Source organism: Miniopterus natalensis, chromosome 19 (genome assembly GCF_054644295.1).
Source record: "Miniopterus natalensis isolate mMinNat1 chromosome 19, mMinNat1.hap1, whole genome shotgun sequence".
NCBI classification, from domain to species: Eukaryota; Metazoa; Chordata; class Mammalia; order Chiroptera; family Miniopteridae; genus Miniopterus; species Miniopterus natalensis.
In genome coordinates, this window is record NC_142099.1 from 26473307 (window position 1) to 26495030 (window position 21724).

Genomic DNA, 21724 nt, shown 5'->3' on the forward strand with positions numbered 1-21724 from the left:
CACTCCTTCTGTGTGCACAACACCCACCCAGTGTGATGGGCATAACCAATGAGCCAGGTTCATGACCCCTGACTTGTTCCCCAGGCCCCAGTTTTGACCAGAGTCCTGGTTTCTGGGTGGTATGGGGAGGCCTGGGGGCTTTCTCAGAGATCAAGAACCTACAGGTAGGCACATTCTGCTTTCTCTCTGATGGCCAGACAGCTTGGGTTTAACCATTCTGAGCCTCGGTTTTCTTTCCTGGAAAATGGGAATAAACCAATGCTACGATTATGTGGTGAGGAGTGAAGGAGATGAACAAGGAGCATGGAGCCAGGCATGGGGGAGTGGCTTCTGTCATTCCCAGCTCTGTAGGCCCCATCAATCCCCCCAGGGCTAACTGTGGCCTCAGCTCGCCAGGTGCTCCGGGACGCCCTGCACCGCTGCCCAGGTGGCGGGCAATGCGAAGGCGGCACCTTGATGATGCACCAGCCTGGCACAAGCCTGAGGAGTTACATGTTTGAATGTCACCATGACCTTCTCAAATTAGGTCTTCTCTACGTGCAGCACAAAATGTATCCAGAAAAAAATATAGGACAAAGAAGAGCTTTCAATTTGAACAGTTTCCGAGCACTCAGGAAGACTGGTATTTAAAATGATGAGTAGCAAATGCTTTTATAAAATGATGACTGGTTTGTGCCAAAAATACAGACAGTCCCAGCCCTGGCCGGGCTGCTCAGTTGGCTGAAGCGTCATCTGTACACCAAAGGGCTGCAGATTCGATTCCAGATCAGGGCACGTACCCAGGTTGTAGGTTCAAATCCCAATTGGGGCTCGTAGGGGAGGCAACCAGTCGATGTTTTTCTCCCCTCCTCCCACTGAAATCAATAAAAACATCCTCAGGTGAAGATTAAAAAAACAAAACAAAACAGTGTCAGACTTGTAAAATTTTGACTTATGATTTTTTGGCTTTATGACTGTGTGAAAGCAATATGCAAAGTAAATTACATGAGATATTCAACACTTTATTACACAGTTAGATAATTTTGCCCAACTGTAGGCTAATGTAAATGTTCTGAGCACATTTAAGGTCGGCCTAGGCTAAGCTATGGTGTTCGGCAAGTCAGGCATATTAAATGCATTTTGAATTATGATACTTCCGACTTCTGATGGGTTTATCGGGACATTACCCCATAGTGAGTCGAGGAGCATCTGTAACCCTCTTCCCCAAGTTACTCTGTGCGGCCCGTTCAGGACCCTGAGGCCTGTGAGGGTAGAATTAGGTCTGAAGGGCCACAGACCAGGGCCTCTCCTCCCTTCGGGTCAGCTGCTCATCTGTGCCCGAGAGAGGGAGAGAGAGGGGGGAGGGAGAGGGAGAGAGAGAGTGGGAGGGAGGGAGGGAGGGAAGGAGGGAGGGAGGGAGGGGAGGGGGAAAGAGAGAGAGAGGGGTCAGGGCAGCACAGGAAGGGAGGCAGGCACGTGGGCGTGGTTTGACCTGCTCATCAATGGGGAAGTGGATTTGAAACCAGCCCGAGAATAGCTGCTTCACGACCTGGCTCCCCTTGTCTTGTCTTGAGATCTGTGCCCTTGAATGGCCTTGAATGCAGGTTTGAGAACCCGCTGAGGACAGGATGCCACTTGGGGGCAGGCAAAGCAGAAGCCACGCCAAGGAGCGAGGCTAGTGGGGAAGCGTTTGCCCTCAGAGATGCTGGCCAGGGTGACCAGGCTGGAGGCTGTGCCGAGTGCCCCCCCAGGGAGCCTCAGCTGTCAGCAGAAAGTCTATGGTGTTGTGTTTCCCTCCATGGCTCCACCAGTGAGAGAATGATACTGAAAACCATAATAGCTATCATGTCTGGGGCATCTACAGGGCTCAGATGCTACATACATCTCATTCAACGCACAGCAGAACCCTGTGAGGTGGGCATTGTCCCCCGACTCTGCAGGGCAGGTGCCTGGACCAGGGGGGTAACTGCTCGTGCTCTCGTCCAGCTTGTATGCGCGGGGCACGGAGCCTCTCTGTCCCCACACAGACTTGCCACATCACACTGTTACAGTAGGCTAGCTCTCTGGGGTCCAGCAAGGGTGATGAAGTCTGGTCAGCGGGCAGATGCCAGGCCTCATGGCGCAGCTGTGAAAACAGAACCTCAGCTAGACACTGGGTTGTTGCTGTTGATTTTTAAAAATCCCCTCCTCCTTAAATGAAACTAGGGAAGCCACCCACGCTAGCTGCCAAGACCCTGGGTCCCGCTGTGCTCTGCTGTCCACCGCCCTGAGTCAGTCACTGAACATCTTGTGCCTCAAGTTTCTCATTTGTAAATTCCCACGGCAGTGAGATGGACCAGATGATGCTTACCTGGCATCTGGCAGGACCTCGGCGACCAAGTCACCTGCTGAGAACCCGAGGGAGTGGCTCCGCTGCAGGCTTTCCTTTCTGTCTCTGCCCTGGTATGTTCTCCCTGTCACGGGCAATAGCCTGGCGCTGCTCTCCTGCCAGCCTTTGTCAAAGGATCGGCGCTGAAAAAAGCAAGAAGGGTGTGGGGCTCTTCCTTCTGGGCTGACTCCACACTCAACCTGCTGCTGATCAGAGGTACCTGGGAGCTCATGACGCACCTTGACTGAGGAACAGGCCTTTTGGTTCTGTCCCCCGAAAGTCAAAACGAAGTTCCTCCTCTGACTTCTTCTGACCCCTCCACACTAAGCCAATGCAGGCCAACGCAGCCTCTCCCCAGGTCTCTGTGGTTGTGTTCAGGTCACCGGGTCATGGCCTTCGTACTCCTGTGAGATGACACGTCTTGAACGTGTAACGTGAATTCAGGCATCCTCCAGGGGCAAAGGACCAAGGTGAAAACGGGCAGAAAAGCAGGGCCTGCAGCCACCATGGAAGGCTGCCCGGGACTGCACGTGTACACGCGCGCACACACACACACACACACACACACGCACGCACACATGCACACACGCACGCACGCACACACTCTGTCCACCCTCCCACACCATCTGGTCCTGAGGCAGCCTCTGTGTGCTGGCTTCTGCTCCACTTGACTTGAAAATGCTTTTGGGAAGGTCACCTAGCCTCGGAAGGAACAAACCCAGTGCTCTCAGCTCGGCCCTCGCCTCACCGGCTCTGCAACATGTGGCACTGCGGCCGCCCTGCGTTCTCAGAACCATCTCTGCTGGATTCTGGGTCCCAAAGATTCCCGCACAGCTCTACCTCACTGGCCGCTTTCCTTGGTCTTTGCTGACTCTTCTTCCTCCCCCTGCCCAGGATAACCTCCAGGCTCCCTCCCCACCTCCCCTTTCACTCCGCCACCCTCAGGGCATATTTATCCCCACCCCTGGCTCTCTGTCCCCAGCCCAGACTGCTCCGTTGAGACCTTGTTTCCAGCTGTTCATTCACTCGCTCCCCCATGGGCCCTTGGGCTCAATCTGGGCTCGGTGTCCCCCAACTGCACCTGCTCTTCCTCCAGCATTTCCTCCTGCAGTGAAGGACACCGCCATCCACCCGGTGACCCAGCAGGGGCTGTCCTCCCCACTGCCCTGCACCCCGATGATCACTGCCTCTCATCCAGTGGCCTCCCAAACAATTCTGCACTCCCTCCCCCTTCCTCACGCCCACGGCCAACCCCTTGGTTTAGTCGGTCTCATTTCCCCCAGAGTTGCTACTATAACCTCCCACACGGTATTCCTGTCCCCGCCTTCACTCTCTACACTGTCACCAGAGTGATCTTTCTAGAGCACAGTCTGGTAATGTTTTGTCCGATCAAAGCTTCCACTGGGACTCCACCACCTTCAGAAGATTGTCTCAGCTTCCAGTTGTCCTGCTCACTTGTCTAACCACCTGTTTCACAAGATGAAGTGCACCCTTTGGCCTACCAACCCGCAGGCCCCTGGATGCTTCCATGCTTTTACCCACAGTTCTCTTGCTTTTAATTCCAACTCATCCTTTACATGTAGTTCAAGTGTCACATCCCTGGGGAACATTTGCACTCCCTGCCACCCTCATCAGAGCCAGCTCCTCTCTCTGGGCTCCCTTGACATTCAGGCAAAGCTCTTTCAGTGGTGACCACACCGCACAGGGACAGCTAAGATTTATACCCTTCTCACCTTTCCAGGGGGACCTCTTTGAGGTCAATGGCTAATCTTTCATCTCTCTGTCTCCAGCACCTATCACTGTTTGTGACTCAATAAATTTTACTGGTAAAAGTAGAGAACAAATAGATGTTGAGAAAGCTAATGCAGACTTAGCTACTTAATAAAAACTGGGGTCAAACTAAGTGTCAAACAGAGCAGTGCTCTGGCTCTGACAGCAGTTCCCATGAATTTTCAGAAAGAAGGGAATCATAACATGTAAGGCTGGAGGGGTCCTTTAAGGTCATCTAATTGAACACTCATCTTATAGGGCCCAGAGAGGTCAAGTGTGGATTCCCTAGGTCACACAGCCCATCAAAACAGAACTAAATGAACCCGGGTTCCTTGCCCTCTCACCCACTGCTCCTACGATTTCACTGTGCTGCCCCTAAGGGGAAACTGGGACTGCTCTCTAAAGGCTCCTATAGTCCCTTAGAAATACACTATGGACTCAGCATCCATGATTACTTTTAACATTCTTCTTAACCAATTTATATTATCAATTTTCTTAGAGATAACAAATATCCTGAATTTACAAATATCATGAAAAACCATACAAAATTTGTGAATGGCTCGCTTTGTCTGAAAGTTCGTATTGAGCAGAAGTCAGCCTTTCCCTAACTTGTACCCCTGGGTGCAAGTTTGACACTATCCCTCTTTAAAATGAGGTGGAGCTCAGAACTAAACACTATTTGGTTTCACAGATACATTTCTTCTCGTATACTATCCCATCAGCTGCCTGCCATTAAATCCAAAGTGGTCTCTTAGTTTACATCTTATCTTTCTGTTTGTATCAGATGGTGTGTCGCTGTTTGGGCCAGTCTCCAAAGCCCCTCCTTCTTTCTTCTAGAATTTGGTTATTTATTGAGCACATACTGTGTCATGCACCTTTCTTTAAAATCTTTTAGCATCTGATTGCTATAAACAAAGAATCTCTTCTTTTTTTTCTTTCTAGAAACCTTTTTAAGCACTTTAAAGAATTTTCACAATTCCATAATTTCAAACTGCCCCAAGATGCACAAAATGTCTTAGCTGAGATTTGAAATGCTTAATGTGAAGCTCTCGAAGTTTCCTGTAAGGCTAGGCCTCTTGTCAGTGGACTGGTGCAGATGTACCAACTCTGCGTTTATTATGAAGTTATTTACAGCCCTCTAGTGGGCTGTTAACGTAACGTAAGAAGGGAAGCTGAGGGCAGTGGGGTATGGCTTTGTCCATTCCTTCATTCGTTTGTTCATTTATTCAATGCACAAATGTTAACTGAGTGCCTACTATGTTCCAGGTATGTTTTAGGTGCTGGAGATACTGCAGGGAACAAAACAAACAACGACAAAATTACATGCATTAGTACTTAAGAAGAAGACAGTAGAACAAATTTTGAGCAAAGACCAGGAGTTTGATTTTGGACATGCTAAGTTGGAGATGCTCACTCGTCTTTCAGGTAGTTTCTTTTAAAAACGAGTTGGTGTCTCTCGGAACACCTGAAGAGCACTTGTGAGCAGAATGCGTAGACATCATGCAAATAATCTCTTTATTTGAGATTTCACCAAATTTAAATTAACACTGAGCACATTTAGCAAGATAATTGTGAAGACGTATTGTGAAGGTGTATTAGACCCTGGGTGTGGGAGGGTGGCTATGGAGAAGTTCAAGCTTGGCCTTACCTTCATGGAACTGATCATCCCTCAGTTCTGTTTAAATGCAAACCTCTCAGTCGCTGCCTCAGTTCCTTGTTTGTTTTTTTTCACTTTCATCACAATTTGTAATGGTTGGATTTCTCTGTGACCTTGTGTACATTGGCCTCAGGGCTGCACGTCAGTCTTACTCACTGGGGTGTCTTCAGCACCTGGCAGGACCTCAATTTTTATTTGTTGAAGGATGAGTTTTCAAATGAATGTCAGATAAGATAGATATACAGGGGAAGCTGGTGATATAGATTAGAATATGGAACATTCTAAATGAGTAAAGAACACAGTTAATTGCTCTCTTAGGAGACCACAGTGGATTGAAGGCAGTCAGGAAAAATTTTAGGGAAGAAACTGGGAGTGAGCTGAGTCTTAAGGGAGGGGTGTTTCCTGTAAAAGTTTTCCTGATTAACCCCTACATGACCCTCGGTCACCAATATCTCTTTCTGCTCTGGTGTCTCGTGGTCCCTGCTGGGCTGTCCTGCCCCTCACTCCCATCCAATGGTATGTGCTAATTCTGGCCAGTCATTAGGGTTTGTCATGCCATGCCTATGTCACTCTTTTCTTTATCATTGTCATCATGGCCCCACTGCCTCTTTTTTAATGAACACCCTGCATATCAATGCCTATCATAATGCCTGGGATATAGTAGGTGCTCAATAAACATGTTAAATGAACATGTGATCCTAAGAGCTACTCTCCATACTCCTGGGATGACCCTTTCCCCAATATTTAGTCTCTACCATAGGGCTGGGGACATTTAAAACATAAATTCTTTAGGACTTCCTCTAAATCCTTGCATGATTAATAAGCTGCTTTCTCATATTTTTATTTAACAAAGATTTATTATGCATTATATAAATCTCGTTTATTATAGGACTTATGCTGGCTACAAGAAACTTAGAGTTGAGCTACTGTGAGACCCATGTGAACAAATAATGATAAATAACAAGTTAAGGGTTGATTTATATACAAAGCAGTCTGTGGACAATGCAGATGAAGAACTTGCTTGTTGTAATGTGCTAGGTAGAAGAGGCTTCCCAGAGTATGGGTTGGCAATGAATCCTGAAAGACAAATTGTGTCCTCTAGACAGACAAGATTCTGGGTAGGGGAGTGGATAAGGGAGTTGGATGGACAGTTTTTCAGACAAATGGAATAACAGGTGGTAAGACGGTGGTGGGGGTGGGGGCTGAGAAAGTGTGCCAGGTCAGGGGAATTAGGGCAAAGCACAAGAGCAGAAGAGTGGCCAGAGAGAAGGTGTAGGACTGGATTTCGGGCAGGCCAGCCAAAGAGCTCCATGGATGTCAATTTTAAGTGGTCCTAAAATAAAAAATATAATGCCAATTAACGCAGCCACTAGTAGCTCCTTAACATAACTTTTAAAACCTAAATTGGTCCTATTCCCTTGAGGTTAGACTGTGCCCTTGAATGTTACTTCAAAAATTCTCCTGGCTGGCAATTCCACTTATATTTGGTTCATGTAATAAAGGCCTTATTTTTAACATGAGGAGGTTTGTAATTCTTAATAAGAAAATCAAGTTCCTTTCAATTCCATGTTGAACAAATATTTAAAGAAAATTGACCTATTTGTGCACTGCCAAATTATTAGCCGTCTGTAAAGCACAGATTTCTTCATCCACACCTGGATGGAGGCCTCCAGGTTCCCTCTCTCCGGTAAATGTGGGACTGTCTCGTCTGGCTGGGTGAGCTGAAAATGTTGGCTTCTGTGCATCCCCAGAAGAGGCTATATTCAATGAAGTGTTATCAGCTAATTATGTGTTCAGCACCCCAGATAACCTATTTTGTAGGGTTTTTAAGTGGTTTTCTTTTTGTGTGTGTTTTTGTAGGTGTCTGAAAGATAAACCTGTCTTTTCCTTAGAGCCACCATATTCCCCTGGGTAACCCAGAACACCAGACTTCCATATTCTATGCTGAGGGTTTGCACATGTCCTCTGCATGTTGAACAGGCCTCTACATTTGGTGTTCAGAAATATATTCTATGATAACAGCACCCTGCACGAAGTCGTGTGCAAACTTTAAATGGTTACTCTGAGTATCTACTGTTTTTGCATGGATTCTTCTATTTCTGGCTGTTGGACCTAAAGCAAATAATTGAACCTTTCTGTGTTTCCGTTTCCTCATTATACGAATTCCTGCTTTATAGGTTTATGCTGAGGTCTGCCCGAGAAATGGGGTATCTGGTCACTGGGATGTCCGATGTATGAGCTGTGCGCCTGGCACAGTCGTGCACCTGTCTCAGGGAGCACCCCTTTGCGCCTCCTTCAGGGAGGGGCTGTGCTTTTCATCCCTGTGCTCAGCTCTCTCAAGTCTTCGGCGTGATCCCGCCCAGACTCGGGGTACAGGAAGCTGAGGGAGGGCTCACGGCGCAAAGGTCAGAAGGCGGTTGGTTGAGGCCGCGTGCGGGGAAGTCTGAGGTCTCTGGACTTCGGTTACCTGGACGACTTCGGCACAAAGCCCTGAGTGGCGGGGACCGCCCGAGGCCGCTTTCTTTCCCTGGCCCTCCCGGTGATTTAGCTCCGCTCCTCTCCCCCAGGCGGTAGAAAGAGGACGCGGACGCGGTTGCCTATGGATACGCCTTCCCAAGATGCCTAGGGTGTTGTGTTCCTCTTAGCCAATCAGAGAGGCGAAGCCGCCTCGCCGTGGGCCAATAGGCTGCGAGGCCAGGCCCCGGGACGGTTAAACTGGAGGCCCGGGCGGCGGGCGGTGCGACTCGGAGGGCTGTCCGACTCGGCGGCTGCGGGCGGGGCTGGGGCGCGATCTGCGGGGGCCCTGCGGCGGCCCCGCCATGCCGGCCCGGGCGGAGGACTACGAGGTGCTGCACACCATCGGCACGGGCTCCTACGGCCGCTGCCAGAAGATCCGGAGGAAGAGCGACGGCAAGGTGAGCGCCGGGCGCGTCCGCGTCCGCGTCCCGGTCCCGGTCCCGGTCCCGGTCCCCCGGCGGTTCCGCCAGCCCGCGGCGCTGTGTGTCGGTGCCGGGTCTCCAGGCGAGGGACGCTGCGTCTTTTGAGCTAAACATATACATATCCCCCTGTCTTTTTCTATTTCTTTCCTGTTCTTCCTGCTTGGACCTGCTAAGGGCTTCCCATGGGGACAGGTAGCTGACTGCTGAACGATTTTAATTTTATTTTGTTTTAGTTAAATCTTTATTGATTGATTGGAGAGAGAGAGAGACCGGCCTTGCCGCGCTGACTTACGCACTCTTTGGTTAGTGTTTGTGTGGGCTCCGCCCAGTGGCCTTGGTGTGCTGGGAGGAGCCCAACCCGCCGGGCACCCCGCCCCCGCTCCCGCGCTGTTGGAGAGTCGACGCCCGGGGCAGGGCCCCAAGGGGAACCTGGAGCTTTACGGGTCGCAGTCAAGGCTCATTTCAGATGCCCTTTATTCAGATTATTGGTTTCATATTTCCCATGCGTGTAGGTGGACTTTATTCAGAAAGAAACAATGGAGAGGACCCCGCCTGGCTGCTGGTGGGGGGATCCGGGCTCGGGTCCTTCACCCCGGGAAACCTCGCGGGGCTGGGGCTGGCCTGCCTCTGCCCCGCCTTGGACCACAGTTACCGCTGCCAGCCTCCCACAAAGCGCCTGGGGGGGGGGCGGTTTGGGGAAGGCCTCATGCGCCCCATCTCCCTCTCTCCCATTGCGTTACTTTATGCATAAAAATTAGAGGCTGGCTTTCAACAATAAAGATAAACTTTGAAAATATTGGAGGGTGGTTATGGAAGTAAACTCGGGGGTCCTTAACGTTCATTGAGCTAATTAGACGGTAATGAGTGTACCATCTGTTTAATAGAGAAGTAATTTTTACAGCCTTAAACTTTAGGAGCTCTCATTCTTTGTTTTTGAGTTCCACTCATACGTTGGAAATTCTTATTTCAGGTATTAGTTTGGAAAGAACTTGACTATGGCTCCATGACAGAAGCCGAGAAACAAATGCTTGTTTCTGAAGTGAATTTGCTTCGCGAACTGAAACATCCAAACATCGTCCGTTACTATGATAGAATTATTGACCGAACCAACACAACGCTGTACATTGTAATGGAATATTGCGAAGGAGGGGACCTGGCTAGTATAATTACAAAGGGAACCAAGGAAAGGTAAGTTAATCTTTTAAATGTAAGCTGAAAATGGGCCTGTTTTTGCTGTTTTAAGCATCCTGTTTTAGGATCAGGGACGAAGTACTTAGTAATGTGGAAGAGTGTTCTCGTATTTGGTGGGTCCACAGAGCCTTAGGAAATCCCTTGTGAATCAACACCCATATTTCTTATCAAAATACGATGTTTAGCCCAGCCGGCGTGGCTCAGCGGTTGAGCATCAACCTAGGATCCAGATTGCAGTTTGATTCCCGTTCAGGGCACATGCCTGGGTTGTGGGCTTGATCCCTGGTGGGGAGGCAGGCAGGAGGCAGCCGATCAATGATTCTCTCTCATTGTTGATGTTTCTCCCTTCCTCTCTCTGAAATCAATAAAGATGTATTTTTAAAAATGTTATTAAAAATATGATGTTTATTTCCCCATTTGTACACTTTGAAAACTAGGTAAGTCATTATCCCATCTTTGTAATGGTTTTATCAGAAGTTATATACTGTATAACTGCTTTGATTTCAGACAGTACTTAGAGGAAGAGTTTGTTCTTCGAGTGATGACTCAGTTGACCCTGGCCCTAAAGGAATGTCACAGGCGAAGTGATGGTGGTCATACCGTGCTACATCGGGATCTGAAACCAGCCAATGTTTTCCTGGATGGCAAGCAAAACGTTAAGCTTGGAGACTTTGGACTGGCTAGAATATTAAACCACGATACAAGTTTTGCAAAAACTTTTGTAGGCACTCCTTATTACATGTCTCCGGTAAGTATTTCAGAATTTAGATACTTTTTAAACCTCTTAATTCTAAGCACTCAAATGCAGGAAAAGTGAATTTTTTGTTTGTGTGTTTAGTAATATCCAATAGCCAAGAATTAAGAACACTTTCATTTTTAATTTATATTTTTTCCAAATAGACCACGAGACCATTAAATTCCTCTATATCAGCAATTCAAGTCAGGCTTTTATTAAATGACTACCATGTGCTAAATTCTGGGATTACAAAGTGAAATAGGTTTTGTCTCTGGCCTCAAGAGCTGTGTTTTAAAGTGCCTTAGGTCCTGTATACCAGCTTGGACTCCTTTGGAGTGTTTGTTCAAAATGCAGAGTCCTGGGCCCCATGCCCCAGTCCAGTGAATTCAGATCTCTGGACAGGTCTTTGCACTCTGTTTTTCTTCTTCTTTCCTATTTGGACTCTGCATTCCAGCAGATTCTCTAGATGATTCTTGTGCATGGAGATTCGGGGCTCAGGAGGCTCACTCACTTCAGATAACATATTTTTACAGTGTTAACTTTTGGTATTTGTTCATTTTTGTTGCCTTCTACAAGGGAGCTGCTGAAACTACCTACTTATCTGTTTTCTTTATTGCTGGGTATTTTGTTTACAAAATTTCTCACCATTCTAAGGAGCACTGCTATCTATATAAATTATTCTTTCTTCCTTTTTGGTTATTTCCTTGGCAGATAGCTCTCAAAATGAAATTGCTGGGTTGGGTCAAAGGCTGTGAACCGTTTATGGCTCTCTAGATTTTGCCTCATGACTTTTGAAGAGCTTGAGTCACTAAGTGATAGCACCAATGGGTTGTACATGAGATCTGAGCACATAAAGGTGCAGAGGGATTAATTTTTTTTAGCAGTTCACAAACATTTCCAGGTTTTTCTAAATCTTTTTTAGTTATGTTAACCAATCTGACTATAGTATAAAACTTTGTGTTAATGATTTTGTTTTTCACTAAGATTAGACATGGCCAGAACAGTGTCATTTTCTCACTGGATCAAATTCCAAATAGAAAGCCTTTAACATAAAGGAAAATTATCCAGAAGTGGTTCTTGGAAAATTTGAAACCTGTGGGATTCTTTTGTTCCTTTCCCTCCTGCCCTTGTAATTAGATCTGTTCAGCCTTCCCTAAGACATTGCCAGGAAATGGCATCCGACCCACCTGCTGGTCTTTAAAACACTAAGAAGCCTCCTGAAGATTTTGGTACTTGCCTCTGTGCCCTCTGTTGAGAATAAGAGCTGTGGCAGACTGTTGTTACTGAGCGTGTGGAAGAAAGACAAACAGTTAAAGTAGGAAGCGAGAATATTAGTATGGTTTATACAGTAGACTAAGGAAAAAATATAAATGAGCAATTCAATTAGCCATTTTTTGTTGATATACATTTAAATGTGGGCTAGACGGATGTATTGGTTATTCTGGAATTTTCTCTGGTTCTTTTAAAATGGAGTTTCTAGATTATGAATGTCAGGAGGATAGAGGTCTCATATTCACCTTTGAATTGTCAGTGCCTCGCCTATAGTAACAATGTTTGTGAAGGAAAAATAAATGAGTGAGTTATAGATGACAAAGTATATTAGGATAAGATCATTGCCTTTTCCCATTATAAACTTGAAGATAAAGTATACGTTTTAAAACAAAATAAACTTTTAATTCCTCCTACTTTCTTACCTTTTCCCCCATAAGGAGCAGATGAGCCGCATGTCGTACAATGAGAAGTCGGATATCTGGTCACTGGGTTGTTTGCTGTATGAGTTGTGTGCATTAATGTAAGTATGATGAGGACAGATTTCAGTCTGGGGTTTATCCTCGGGTTTGTCACCTTTCACTGGATTCAATTTGACATCCATGTGTGTATTCACATCTGAAAGAATCATGCCTTGGGTTAAAATTAAAGTAGGTGGATAGGTAAAAAAATGATTTAAAAATTAATAATATAACCCGAGGCTAGATCTTGGCTTGTCCAAGCTCCTAACTTGGTTAGATGCTTCCTTGGTAGACTGATGCTGAGCTCAAGGGGAGAGCAAATAGGTCGCGCTTGTGGGAAAGATGAAACAAAGATCTGGGGTGAGGTCTGCAGATGTGGAGGCTAAGAAAGAGCTCCAGTTCTATTTTTCTTTTCATTTTTTTCTGTTCTAAGCTATTCTGAAGAGCAGTGATTCTCAACCAGGGAGGATAAAGCAGTTTTGTCCCCCATGGGACACTTGACAATGTCTGAAGACATTTTTGGTTGTGACAGCTGGGGATAGCTACTGGCACCTAGTGGACGGAGGCCAGCGATGCTGCACATCATACTATGATGCACAGAACAGCCCTACAATAATTACATGACCCCACATGTCAGTAGTGCCAAGGCTGGGAAACAGCTATAGAAGAAAATCCCAGAAGTAGAAACATAAATACAAGTGGAGCTTAAACTGTGCTCTTGATTTGGTTCCTAATATATTTTTACATTAATTTTTTTTTTTTCTTCCAGGCCTCCATTTACAGCTTTCAACCAGAAAGAATTAGCTGGGAAGATCCGAGAAGGCAAATTCAGGCGAATTCCATATCGTTACTCTGATGAATTGAATGACATTATTACAAGGATGTTAAATTTAAAGGTAAAGATAAGATTATTTTGTCTGTTTCTATCTTCCAGTTACGTTTTGGAGCATGTGTTCTCTCTCGTAAAGCAAGGAGGCTGAAGAAACATTAAATATATTTCCTTAGCTAAATCTACTCTGTTAACACAAGTGAAAACATGTATAAATTTGGCAGATTGCATGTCTTTGCTGGCTACCCTGTGTGCTTTCTCTGTGTCTTCTCCCACTCGCTGCCCTGCTAACAGATGGTTGGTAGCAAGAAAAGATTGCAGAGAGCTTGCAAATCCTAGTTCCCCATGTCCTTGCCTACCTCACGGTGGCAGATGGTACAGAAGAGGCCACAAATAAGACTTTATTACTCTGCCTCAGGCTCCAATTGAGAGATTAGAGACCATAGATTGGGGAGGGGGGGTGGTGGTGTGTGTGTGTGTGTGTGTGTGGTGGGCGGGGGGCGGTGCGGGAAAGGTAAAGGTAGTTAAAAGGAGCAGAGGGGAAATAACTCTAAGAGCTTAAGTGGAAAAAACCTGATCAGGCTGACATAAAAGTTAAATGCTATGGGATTACAAAGAAGGATACAGATGAAGTAATGGAATTTAAGGGCTGTGAGAGGGTGTCCTGCTTCCTGTAGTTTAGAGATGCCCTAACACAGACCCTGACAGTGCTACTGAGCACCTGCACGGGGATGGAGCCTTCTAGGTTAAAGGGGCAACAAAGGTGAGTAAAATTCTGCATTACCATTTGGACCCAGAACCTCATGAGCTAAGGCCTCTTGTGAACTTATTTTTCCAGGTGGTTAATATGCCCTGTTAATGTCACCGCTCTCTTAGGAAGCATATTCTGTTATGAAATCTGACTATGACACTGAATGTCTTTTCCCTAGGATTACCATCGACCTTCTGTTGAAGAAATTCTGGAGAACCCTTTGATTGCAGACTTGGTTGCAGAAGAGCAAAGAAGAAATCCTGAGAGAAGGGGACGACGATCAGGAGAACCAGAGAAGTTGCAGGATTCCAGTCCTGTGTTAAGTGAGCTGAAACTAAAGGAAATACAGTTACAGGAGCGAGAGCGAGCCCTCAAAGCCAGAGAGGAAAGACTGGAGCGTAAGTCTGAATGATGGGGCGACACGAACGAGAGCTCCAGGAGGGTGGCTGTGATGAGTGTGAACATCTGTTTAAATGAATCCGTTAGGACATCCTTGCCCCGGCCGGATAGCTCAGTTTGTTGGAGTGTCATCCCAAGACACCAAGGTTGTGGGTTCGATCCCTGGTCAGGGCACAACAAGAATCAGCCAATGAATGCATAAATAAGTGGAACAACAAATCCATGTCTCTCTCTTTCTCTTCCTCTATCTCAAATCAATTAAAAATTTTTTTTTATAAAAGAACATTCTTACACATACTTGAGAAGCCAAAATGTGCTTTGTAAAACATGTAAGTCAAGCTTTCTGGCATCTTCCTGTTGAGCTCCCTCTTTCTCTGAGGTCAGCTGCTGTCATGGTATTGTTGGGCTCTAACTCTATACTTTACTATAGACTTTGTATACTCTAATGTATATATTACACGTTACTGTTATTGTTTTCTTTCTGTTTCTTGATATATATACCCCACAGGTTTTCCATTGTAAAGGTAGATCTTGGAATTTGCTTCCTTCAGTAATAATCATTATTTCTACTTTCTGATAGGGCTGATCCAACACAGTCCAGCCTAAAATCCTACAGTGTGTAGGACTAAATATGCTCAGGCAATTCAATCATGTGAATGCAAGATATTCTAGGTTTATAAATACTCTGATGGCTATTCACTGATTAGGTGCTCGTTCATTTTTGATGGTGAAAGTCTGTCTACTCCACTAAAGTGACAGATGCTACCAGGTTTTAGGATTATGCTGGGTAGCACACCCTCGTGGCTCACCTGATTTCGCTCTGCAGCTTTAAGCCAAATGCAGACTTTATGTGTTTTCTGTTTAAATGTACTTACAAGTGTTCACTGCATTCATTAATGTTCTACCTCCTGATGACAATTGTGTGGTGCCATGAGATATGCTTTTTGTAGAGGTACAGCTGATGCTTACCTGGAGACCTCTTTCGGCAATTCTGTCAAAAGAATTCTGTTAAAAAAAAAAAAGAAACCTTTCTATTGAGATTTTCCCAAATGTTTGTAATTTCATATGGCAATTGCAATCTGAACTTTCTGAATTCTGGGCCATGAATAAACACTAGCCTTTGTCACTGATCTAAAGAAGTGCCTCCTGCTTGAGTTGTGGTTTCCTCCTCTCTGTTTGGGTGCCGTTGGTCACCCAGAAGAAAGGGATTGTACTGTGAGGCCACGAAACGCCCGGGAAATGGACTGTGGCCCTTTTTCAGTGAAAAGCAGCGGTGGCATTAGTTTCTCGTTTTCCCAAATGAGTTATCCCCACACGACCTGACCAAGGTGGAAGCTGACTTTGCACTGGGCTTACCCAGGCCTTAGAAAGAAACCTGAGACAGCATACACGCTGACACTGACCCAGGCTGGCAGGCAGGGCGACCTGCGAAGCTTCCCCGAGCCGACCGAGCGCTGCTGGGCAGGCTGGCCTCGGTGATTCGGAAGACAGGTTAGCAAATGGGAATTGTTTCGCACCCAAGGCCGCGCGCTCATTTATTTCCCTTTCTGTTCCTTTAATCCAGAGAAGGAACGTGAGCTTTGTGTTCGTGAGAGGCTGGCAGAGGACAAGGTGGCGAGGGCGGAGAGCCTGCTGAGGAACTACGGCCTGAGGGAGCCCCGGCGCCTGTCTGTGGCCAGTGGTCCAGGTTCGAGAATCCGCCCCGCAGGCGGCGCCAGTGCTGCTTCCAGGGGCCTTCGCAGCCCTTTTCATTTACAGTCTCAAATTTTCAGATGGAGTTAATTGAATATATGCATTTCAGTGGAAATAAGAATACTGCTATAGCAACGATTTGCTTACTGGGTTCAAGCAATGAGTCATAATGATTTCAGCTTCAAATTTATTTACCTTATCCAAACTACGTGTTTAGTATTTGATGTTTATTTTTAAAAATTAGGACATTTTAAAAACTGTTGTATATTTCAGATTTTTCTCTGGGTATATTTTCAAAACTCTACATTTTACCATTGCCACGTTGCCCAAATAATGCATATCACACCCTTCCTGGAAAGTATGGCTGATGATGTGTGATAAGCCAACCGTAGAATAGGCTGCCCCTTTTGGATCTTTGCTAAGACCCGTTCAAATTAAAACACGTATTTGTCAAAGTTCCGTTGTTTAGAGCCTATATATGCTTTGTTTGTGTATAGACAGGGTCTCATATGTAGATCGTCGGCTTCCCAGGGCCCTGCCTTGTGTGGGTGTTGTCCCAGGCACTCTGCTCTAGTGTATGTACAGGCAGACCAGCTAACAGGTTTTCGCCATTTCACAGAAACCCTAAAACTAATTTAATCTACTCGTTAAGATTATGGAAAATGCAAAGCATTCATTCTTTCCTCTTGATTTCTTTTTGACAAGTTATTTTTTAAAGTCTTTTGTTGGTTTTCAAAATTATCTGAATTTTCCAGTGAAACTTGGAGTTCTTGCAGCTCCCTCATACCATGGAGGACAGCATGTACGAAGGCTCCCATTTCCATCTTGAATAAGTTGGGAGAGAATCTGGTCACTTCAGTGAGAATGGCAGCATTTTGTAAATAGAACAGACAAAACTACTTGAGTTAGTATGAGGATTACAATAACTTTATAGTGGTAAGTGGCAGGAATCAATGAAACTAGCAATGGAGGTAAATGAAACACATGGGCTTCATCTCTGTTAAAATATTTTCTTTCTTTTTTCTCAATATTGCTATTTACCATTCCAGTGTTTTTGTAATCTTTATTTCAGCTTTTCTTAGACTCCACATTACCATCCATAAAGGCAAAATATACTTGAGTCATGATTACAGTGATAGAGCGAGGAGAAATTTTTATCTGGATGAGTTTCATGCATGAAACCCATTGCGGAGAATTACGGAAGGCCCTGTTGGGCTGGCTCTTCCAGTTAAAGACTAATTTACATCTTACTTTGAGAGTCTTTGGGCAAGGGATGAAAAGAGCCAGAGAAGGGTGAAGTGTTTCCCTTCATAGGATATGCAGTTAGGTACAGGATCTACCTGTATGCGAGTCATGGCAGGTACTTAAAATGAGCCATAGGAGTGGAGTGTTCTCTGGGGCTAGGAGATAATTTAAAGTACTGAGCACAGAAAGTACTGAGTGTTTAGAGCCCTAAAATAAGCAACAGAGCAGTGGGAGTGGGCACTATTGTGAAATGAGAACAGTTGGAAGTATTCTGCCCCCGTCCTTGGCTGTAAAATTCAGACAAGAGGAAGGCATCCTAACTGTGGCCAGATCGTCACAGTGAGCAGCAGCAGCTTTTTCAAAGCGTTTGTTAGTCTATTTAATGAAATGAATTTTTTTCTTCTACTTAATGGAATACTCTTTTTTCTGAACACTTTTCTTATAAAATTATCCCACTCATGAGATTGACAGTTTGCGTAAGTATTTCTGTAGAAGTCCGTGGGAATAAAGGTGCATGTGTTTGAAACAATGGCGTTAAGGCTAAAAGCGGTCAAGTGTGCTTTGTCGCAGAAACAATGTTCCAGATAGGAAGTGGGGGCGCAGTCAGAGGGCAGCTTTTCGTTTCTCGCAGCTACTCCTCGCCTGGGCCTGGCCTTTCCTTCCCTTTGGCCTGGAGCCTGTTCCTCTATGTAGCTGGGTGGCTCCTTATTTCCTTACTTTCATCTTGTCTCTGCTCAAAAGTCACTTTGTTATGAGGCTTTGGTCACTGTGACCACCCCCAGCACTGCTGCTTCCCCTTCTCTGTCTTAGTTCTGCCACAGCACTACCCTCGGCTGTCCCTCCCGTGGGCTTGTTTACTGGACTGTGGTCTATCTCCTCCTACTAGAATAGGGCCTTTGTTTGGGCCACAATGGCCCATACAATGAGCTCGGAAATATTTGAATGTATTTCCTTTAAATGAACATAAAAGAAAAATAAAAAGGTTCTGGAATTCGGACCTGCAGGTCCCTAACCTCCAAATAGCCTGTCAGTAGCTAGTAGTGTTACCACTTCAAGTAAATTTTTTTTCATGTAAAAAGCACAGTTCGCCTTTTTCGCTATACTGTTACTTGATTTGCCTTTTCCACCCTGAATTTGCTTAGTTTCTTTTTGAAGCAAGTTTCCAGTCAGTCAGCTTTGAAGTAAGTGTTCTTGAATATTTAACGGAACGTTAAGAAAGAACTTCTGCCCTAGCCACTTTGGCTCAGTGGTTAGAGCATCAGCCCACGGACTGCAGGGTCCTGGGTTTGATTCTGGCCAAGGGCAGGTACCTCAGTTGCAGGCTCCATCCCTGACCTTAGTAGGGGTGCGTGCGTGGCAACCAATTGATGTGTCTCTCTCACATCGATGTTTCTCTCTCTCTCCCCCTTCTACTCTCTCTGAAAAGCAATGGAAAAAATATCCTTAGGTGAGGATTAAAAAAAAAAAGAAAGAGCTTCTGCCCTTATACTTTTCTGGAAGCAGCGTGTTCCAGGTAGAATGGCACTTATTTTCAAGAATAGGGATAAATGATACTGATTTCCAGAAGTTTCATATTGTGGCCCGTAATCCCCATGCATTTAACCTTAAGAGAAAAGTTGATTGTTAAGGGAATAAAACCTGTGTTCCTTGAATGTATTTGGCACATTCCAGGATTATTTTTTCAGTAAAAGCCTGATGGAATTCTTACCACCTGCAAGCTCCTCACCTCCCAGAGAAACTAAGATAGGTTCCAGATTTCAAATGTGAACTGAAAGGGAATATTTTGCTAAGTGTGATAAACCTGTTTAGTTAACTCAGACCCTTTTTCTTTTTTTTCCTGAAGAACTTCTCAATCTCCCATCCTCTTTAATAAAGAAGAAAGTTCATTTCAGCGGAGAGAGTAAGGAGAACGTCATGAGGAGTGAGAACTCTGAGAGTCCGCTCACCTCCAAAGCCAAGTGCAAAGACTTGAAGAAGAGGCTTCATGCTGCCCAGCTGCGCGCTCAGGCCCTGTCCGACCTGGAGAAAAATTACCAGCTGAAAAGCAGACAGATCCTGGGCATGCGCTAGCCCAGCAAGAGACCCAGCTGTGTGTGGATTCACTGCGCCAGCCCCTTAAAAGATTGATATTCAACTGCGGCAGTTTGATATACCTGGTTCCGTGAGCCATGCCTTTCTGTACAGTAAGCATGATATTTTGGAATTGCCTTTGCTGTTCTTCAGCAATAATTGTACAAAATGCCGATACCTTTAATTTTTTTATTTTTTAAAAGAACACTTTATAGAAAGACTGTCACTTTCTTGGTTGTGCTTTTAATCCTGTGTGTGATTACTACTGGAACATAAAATATCACATTCTAAATATTGGATGGAAATAATGTCAGGAAAAAAATATTTACCCACTTACTGAGGAGTTTTAAATGACTGAGTGGTGTGCTTACAGTTGTCATGTCTAGATTTAAAACTTAAAGTCTGAAGTTTTAAATATTCTAGAGCTTGGAAAACCTAATTGGATCCAAACTGGTCACTAATACCTTGACATCCTGCTTACGGGATGCCACTTATCAATATCCCATTGCTCTGTAGTGCAAATCTGTCACCTTTTGTGAAAATCCGGCACTGTGATGTCTATATTATTTTTTCCCTTTTTATTCTATCTAACTGTATATAGCTGGCTGTCATTTGCTCATCTCTTTCTCACTAAATAAAAGAATTCTTTAGTTTTCCTATATTTGTGTCTCTTGCATTGGTTGTGTTTCTGATTCATAGGCACTGAAGGGTAGGGAAGAGAGCCCGCCTCTGATGCTCACAGGAGCTGCAGTGGCACTTTGCTACCCATCTCATTAGTCCATCTACACCAGGGGACATTTGCAATGTCTGGAGACATTTTAAATGGTAATGATAGCAGGGAGGGTACTATTGAATCTAGTGGGTAGAGGCCAGGGATGCTGCTAAACATTCTACAATGCACAGGACACCCCCCCACAGCAAAACGTCAGTAGTGCCCTGGTTGAAAAACCTGATCTAAGCTAAAATTTGTTGGAATAGACCTCACCCTTGAAGGAAACTTACTTTTAAAAAGTTTTTAAAATTGATTTTTAGAGAAGGAGGGAGGAGAGAGAAACATCGATGCAATATCGAAACATCAATTGGTTGCCTCCTGCACACCCCTTACCTGGGATCGAGTCCACAATCCGGGCATGTGCCCTGACTGACTGGAACTCAAACTGGCAACCTTTTCTTGCACAGGATGACACTCGGCCAACTGAGCCACACGAGCCAGGGCCTTACTTTGGTTTTGATGATTTTTTAAGTCTGACTTTTAATCTGAATTAGCAGTCCTTACTGTGCCTGTCACATTTTTCATGGGATGTTTTCCTAGCAGTGCTAATCCTTTTTGAAATAAGACCAAATTATGAAGGGTTAATAATAAATGTGAAGAAATAGCTCCTTTATTAGTTATTACAGGTTTACTACCCAATTGGTAATATAGTTCCATAAAGACAACTGATATTATCCAAACAATCAGAAACTCATTACTGTCCTTTATGGTATACCCACAGGTTAATCTTAATGACCCTTTTGATATAAATGTTGAGTATAATTTGTGGGGCCCCATGCAAAATAAAAATGTGGGGCTCCTTGTTCAAAGTGCAGGGAACAAGTAGCATTAAAGGTACACAGAGAGCCTTGTCCTTTCTTCCAAGGTCTCTGTTTATTGTGGTGGTGTTTGCTATTTAATGTTCTAACTATAAAGCAAAAATAGAATTTTGAATTATTAGCATGAAGTTTACTATTCATCTTTTATGTTGTGCGATGCCAGTTTTAAATGCAAAAAGCACATGTGTAGAATCACTGAAATTATATAATTCGTATTTTGTGGCTCATCCGGGAGGATAGCTCAAGCTGGCCAGAAGAGAAACCCACAGATCCCTGTGACAGGCATCTGGGGACCCCTGACTCTGGTGCTTACTTTGTTCCGCCTACTTCCAGCCACCAGACCTATACGCTGCCAGGCTGAAGCAGTGGAGCCAGGCATCTTCCTTTCCCTAGGCCCACTGCCCCAGCCCACGGCAGATAGGTCACCCACGAGGATCTTTACACCTCCGTGCTGGTACTTTATTCCTGGATCAGGGTACCTGGCTGGTACTTTATTCCTGGATCAGGGTACCTGGCTGGTACTTTATTCCTGGATCAGGGTACCTGGCTGGTACTTTATTCCTGGATCAGGGTACCTGGCTGGTACTTTATTCCTGGATCAGGGTACCTGGCTGGTATTTTATTCCTGGATCAGGGTACCTGGCTGGTACTTTATTCCTGGATCAGGGTACCTGGCTGGTACTTTCTTCCTGGATCAGGGTACCTGGCTGGTACTTTATTCCTGGATCAGGGTACCTGGCTGGTACTTTCTTCCTGGATCAGGGTACCTGATCGATCC

The 21724-nt window shown here is 45.2% G+C and overlaps 1 protein-coding gene across 3 annotated transcripts; it reads left to right on the forward strand.

Moving 5' to 3' along the window:
- Nucleotides 1-8573: 8573 nt before the first annotated feature.
- Nucleotides 8574-20015, forward strand: NEK2 (NIMA related kinase 2). 3 transcript variants are annotated; one of them, XM_087827587.1, is made up of 8 exons: nucleotides 8574-8689; nucleotides 9684-9901; nucleotides 10412-10652; nucleotides 12350-12432; nucleotides 13140-13266; nucleotides 14129-14348; nucleotides 15914-16036; nucleotides 19130-20015. In XM_087827587.1, the coding sequence occupies exons 1-8, from the start codon at nucleotides 8594-8596 to the stop codon at nucleotides 19354-19356; spliced, it is 1335 nt and encodes a 444-aa protein (XP_087683713.1). In that variant the 5' UTR covers nucleotides 8574-8593; the 3' UTR covers nucleotides 19357-20015. The 3 variants fall into 3 exon arrangements, with proteins under 3 accessions (XP_087683713.1, XP_087683714.1, XP_016070685.2); XM_016215199.2 differs by lacking the exon at nucleotides 8574-8689 and adding an exon at nucleotides 9140-9221; XM_087827588.1 differs by lacking the exon at nucleotides 15914-16036.
- Nucleotides 20016-21724: the final 1709 nt, after the last annotated feature.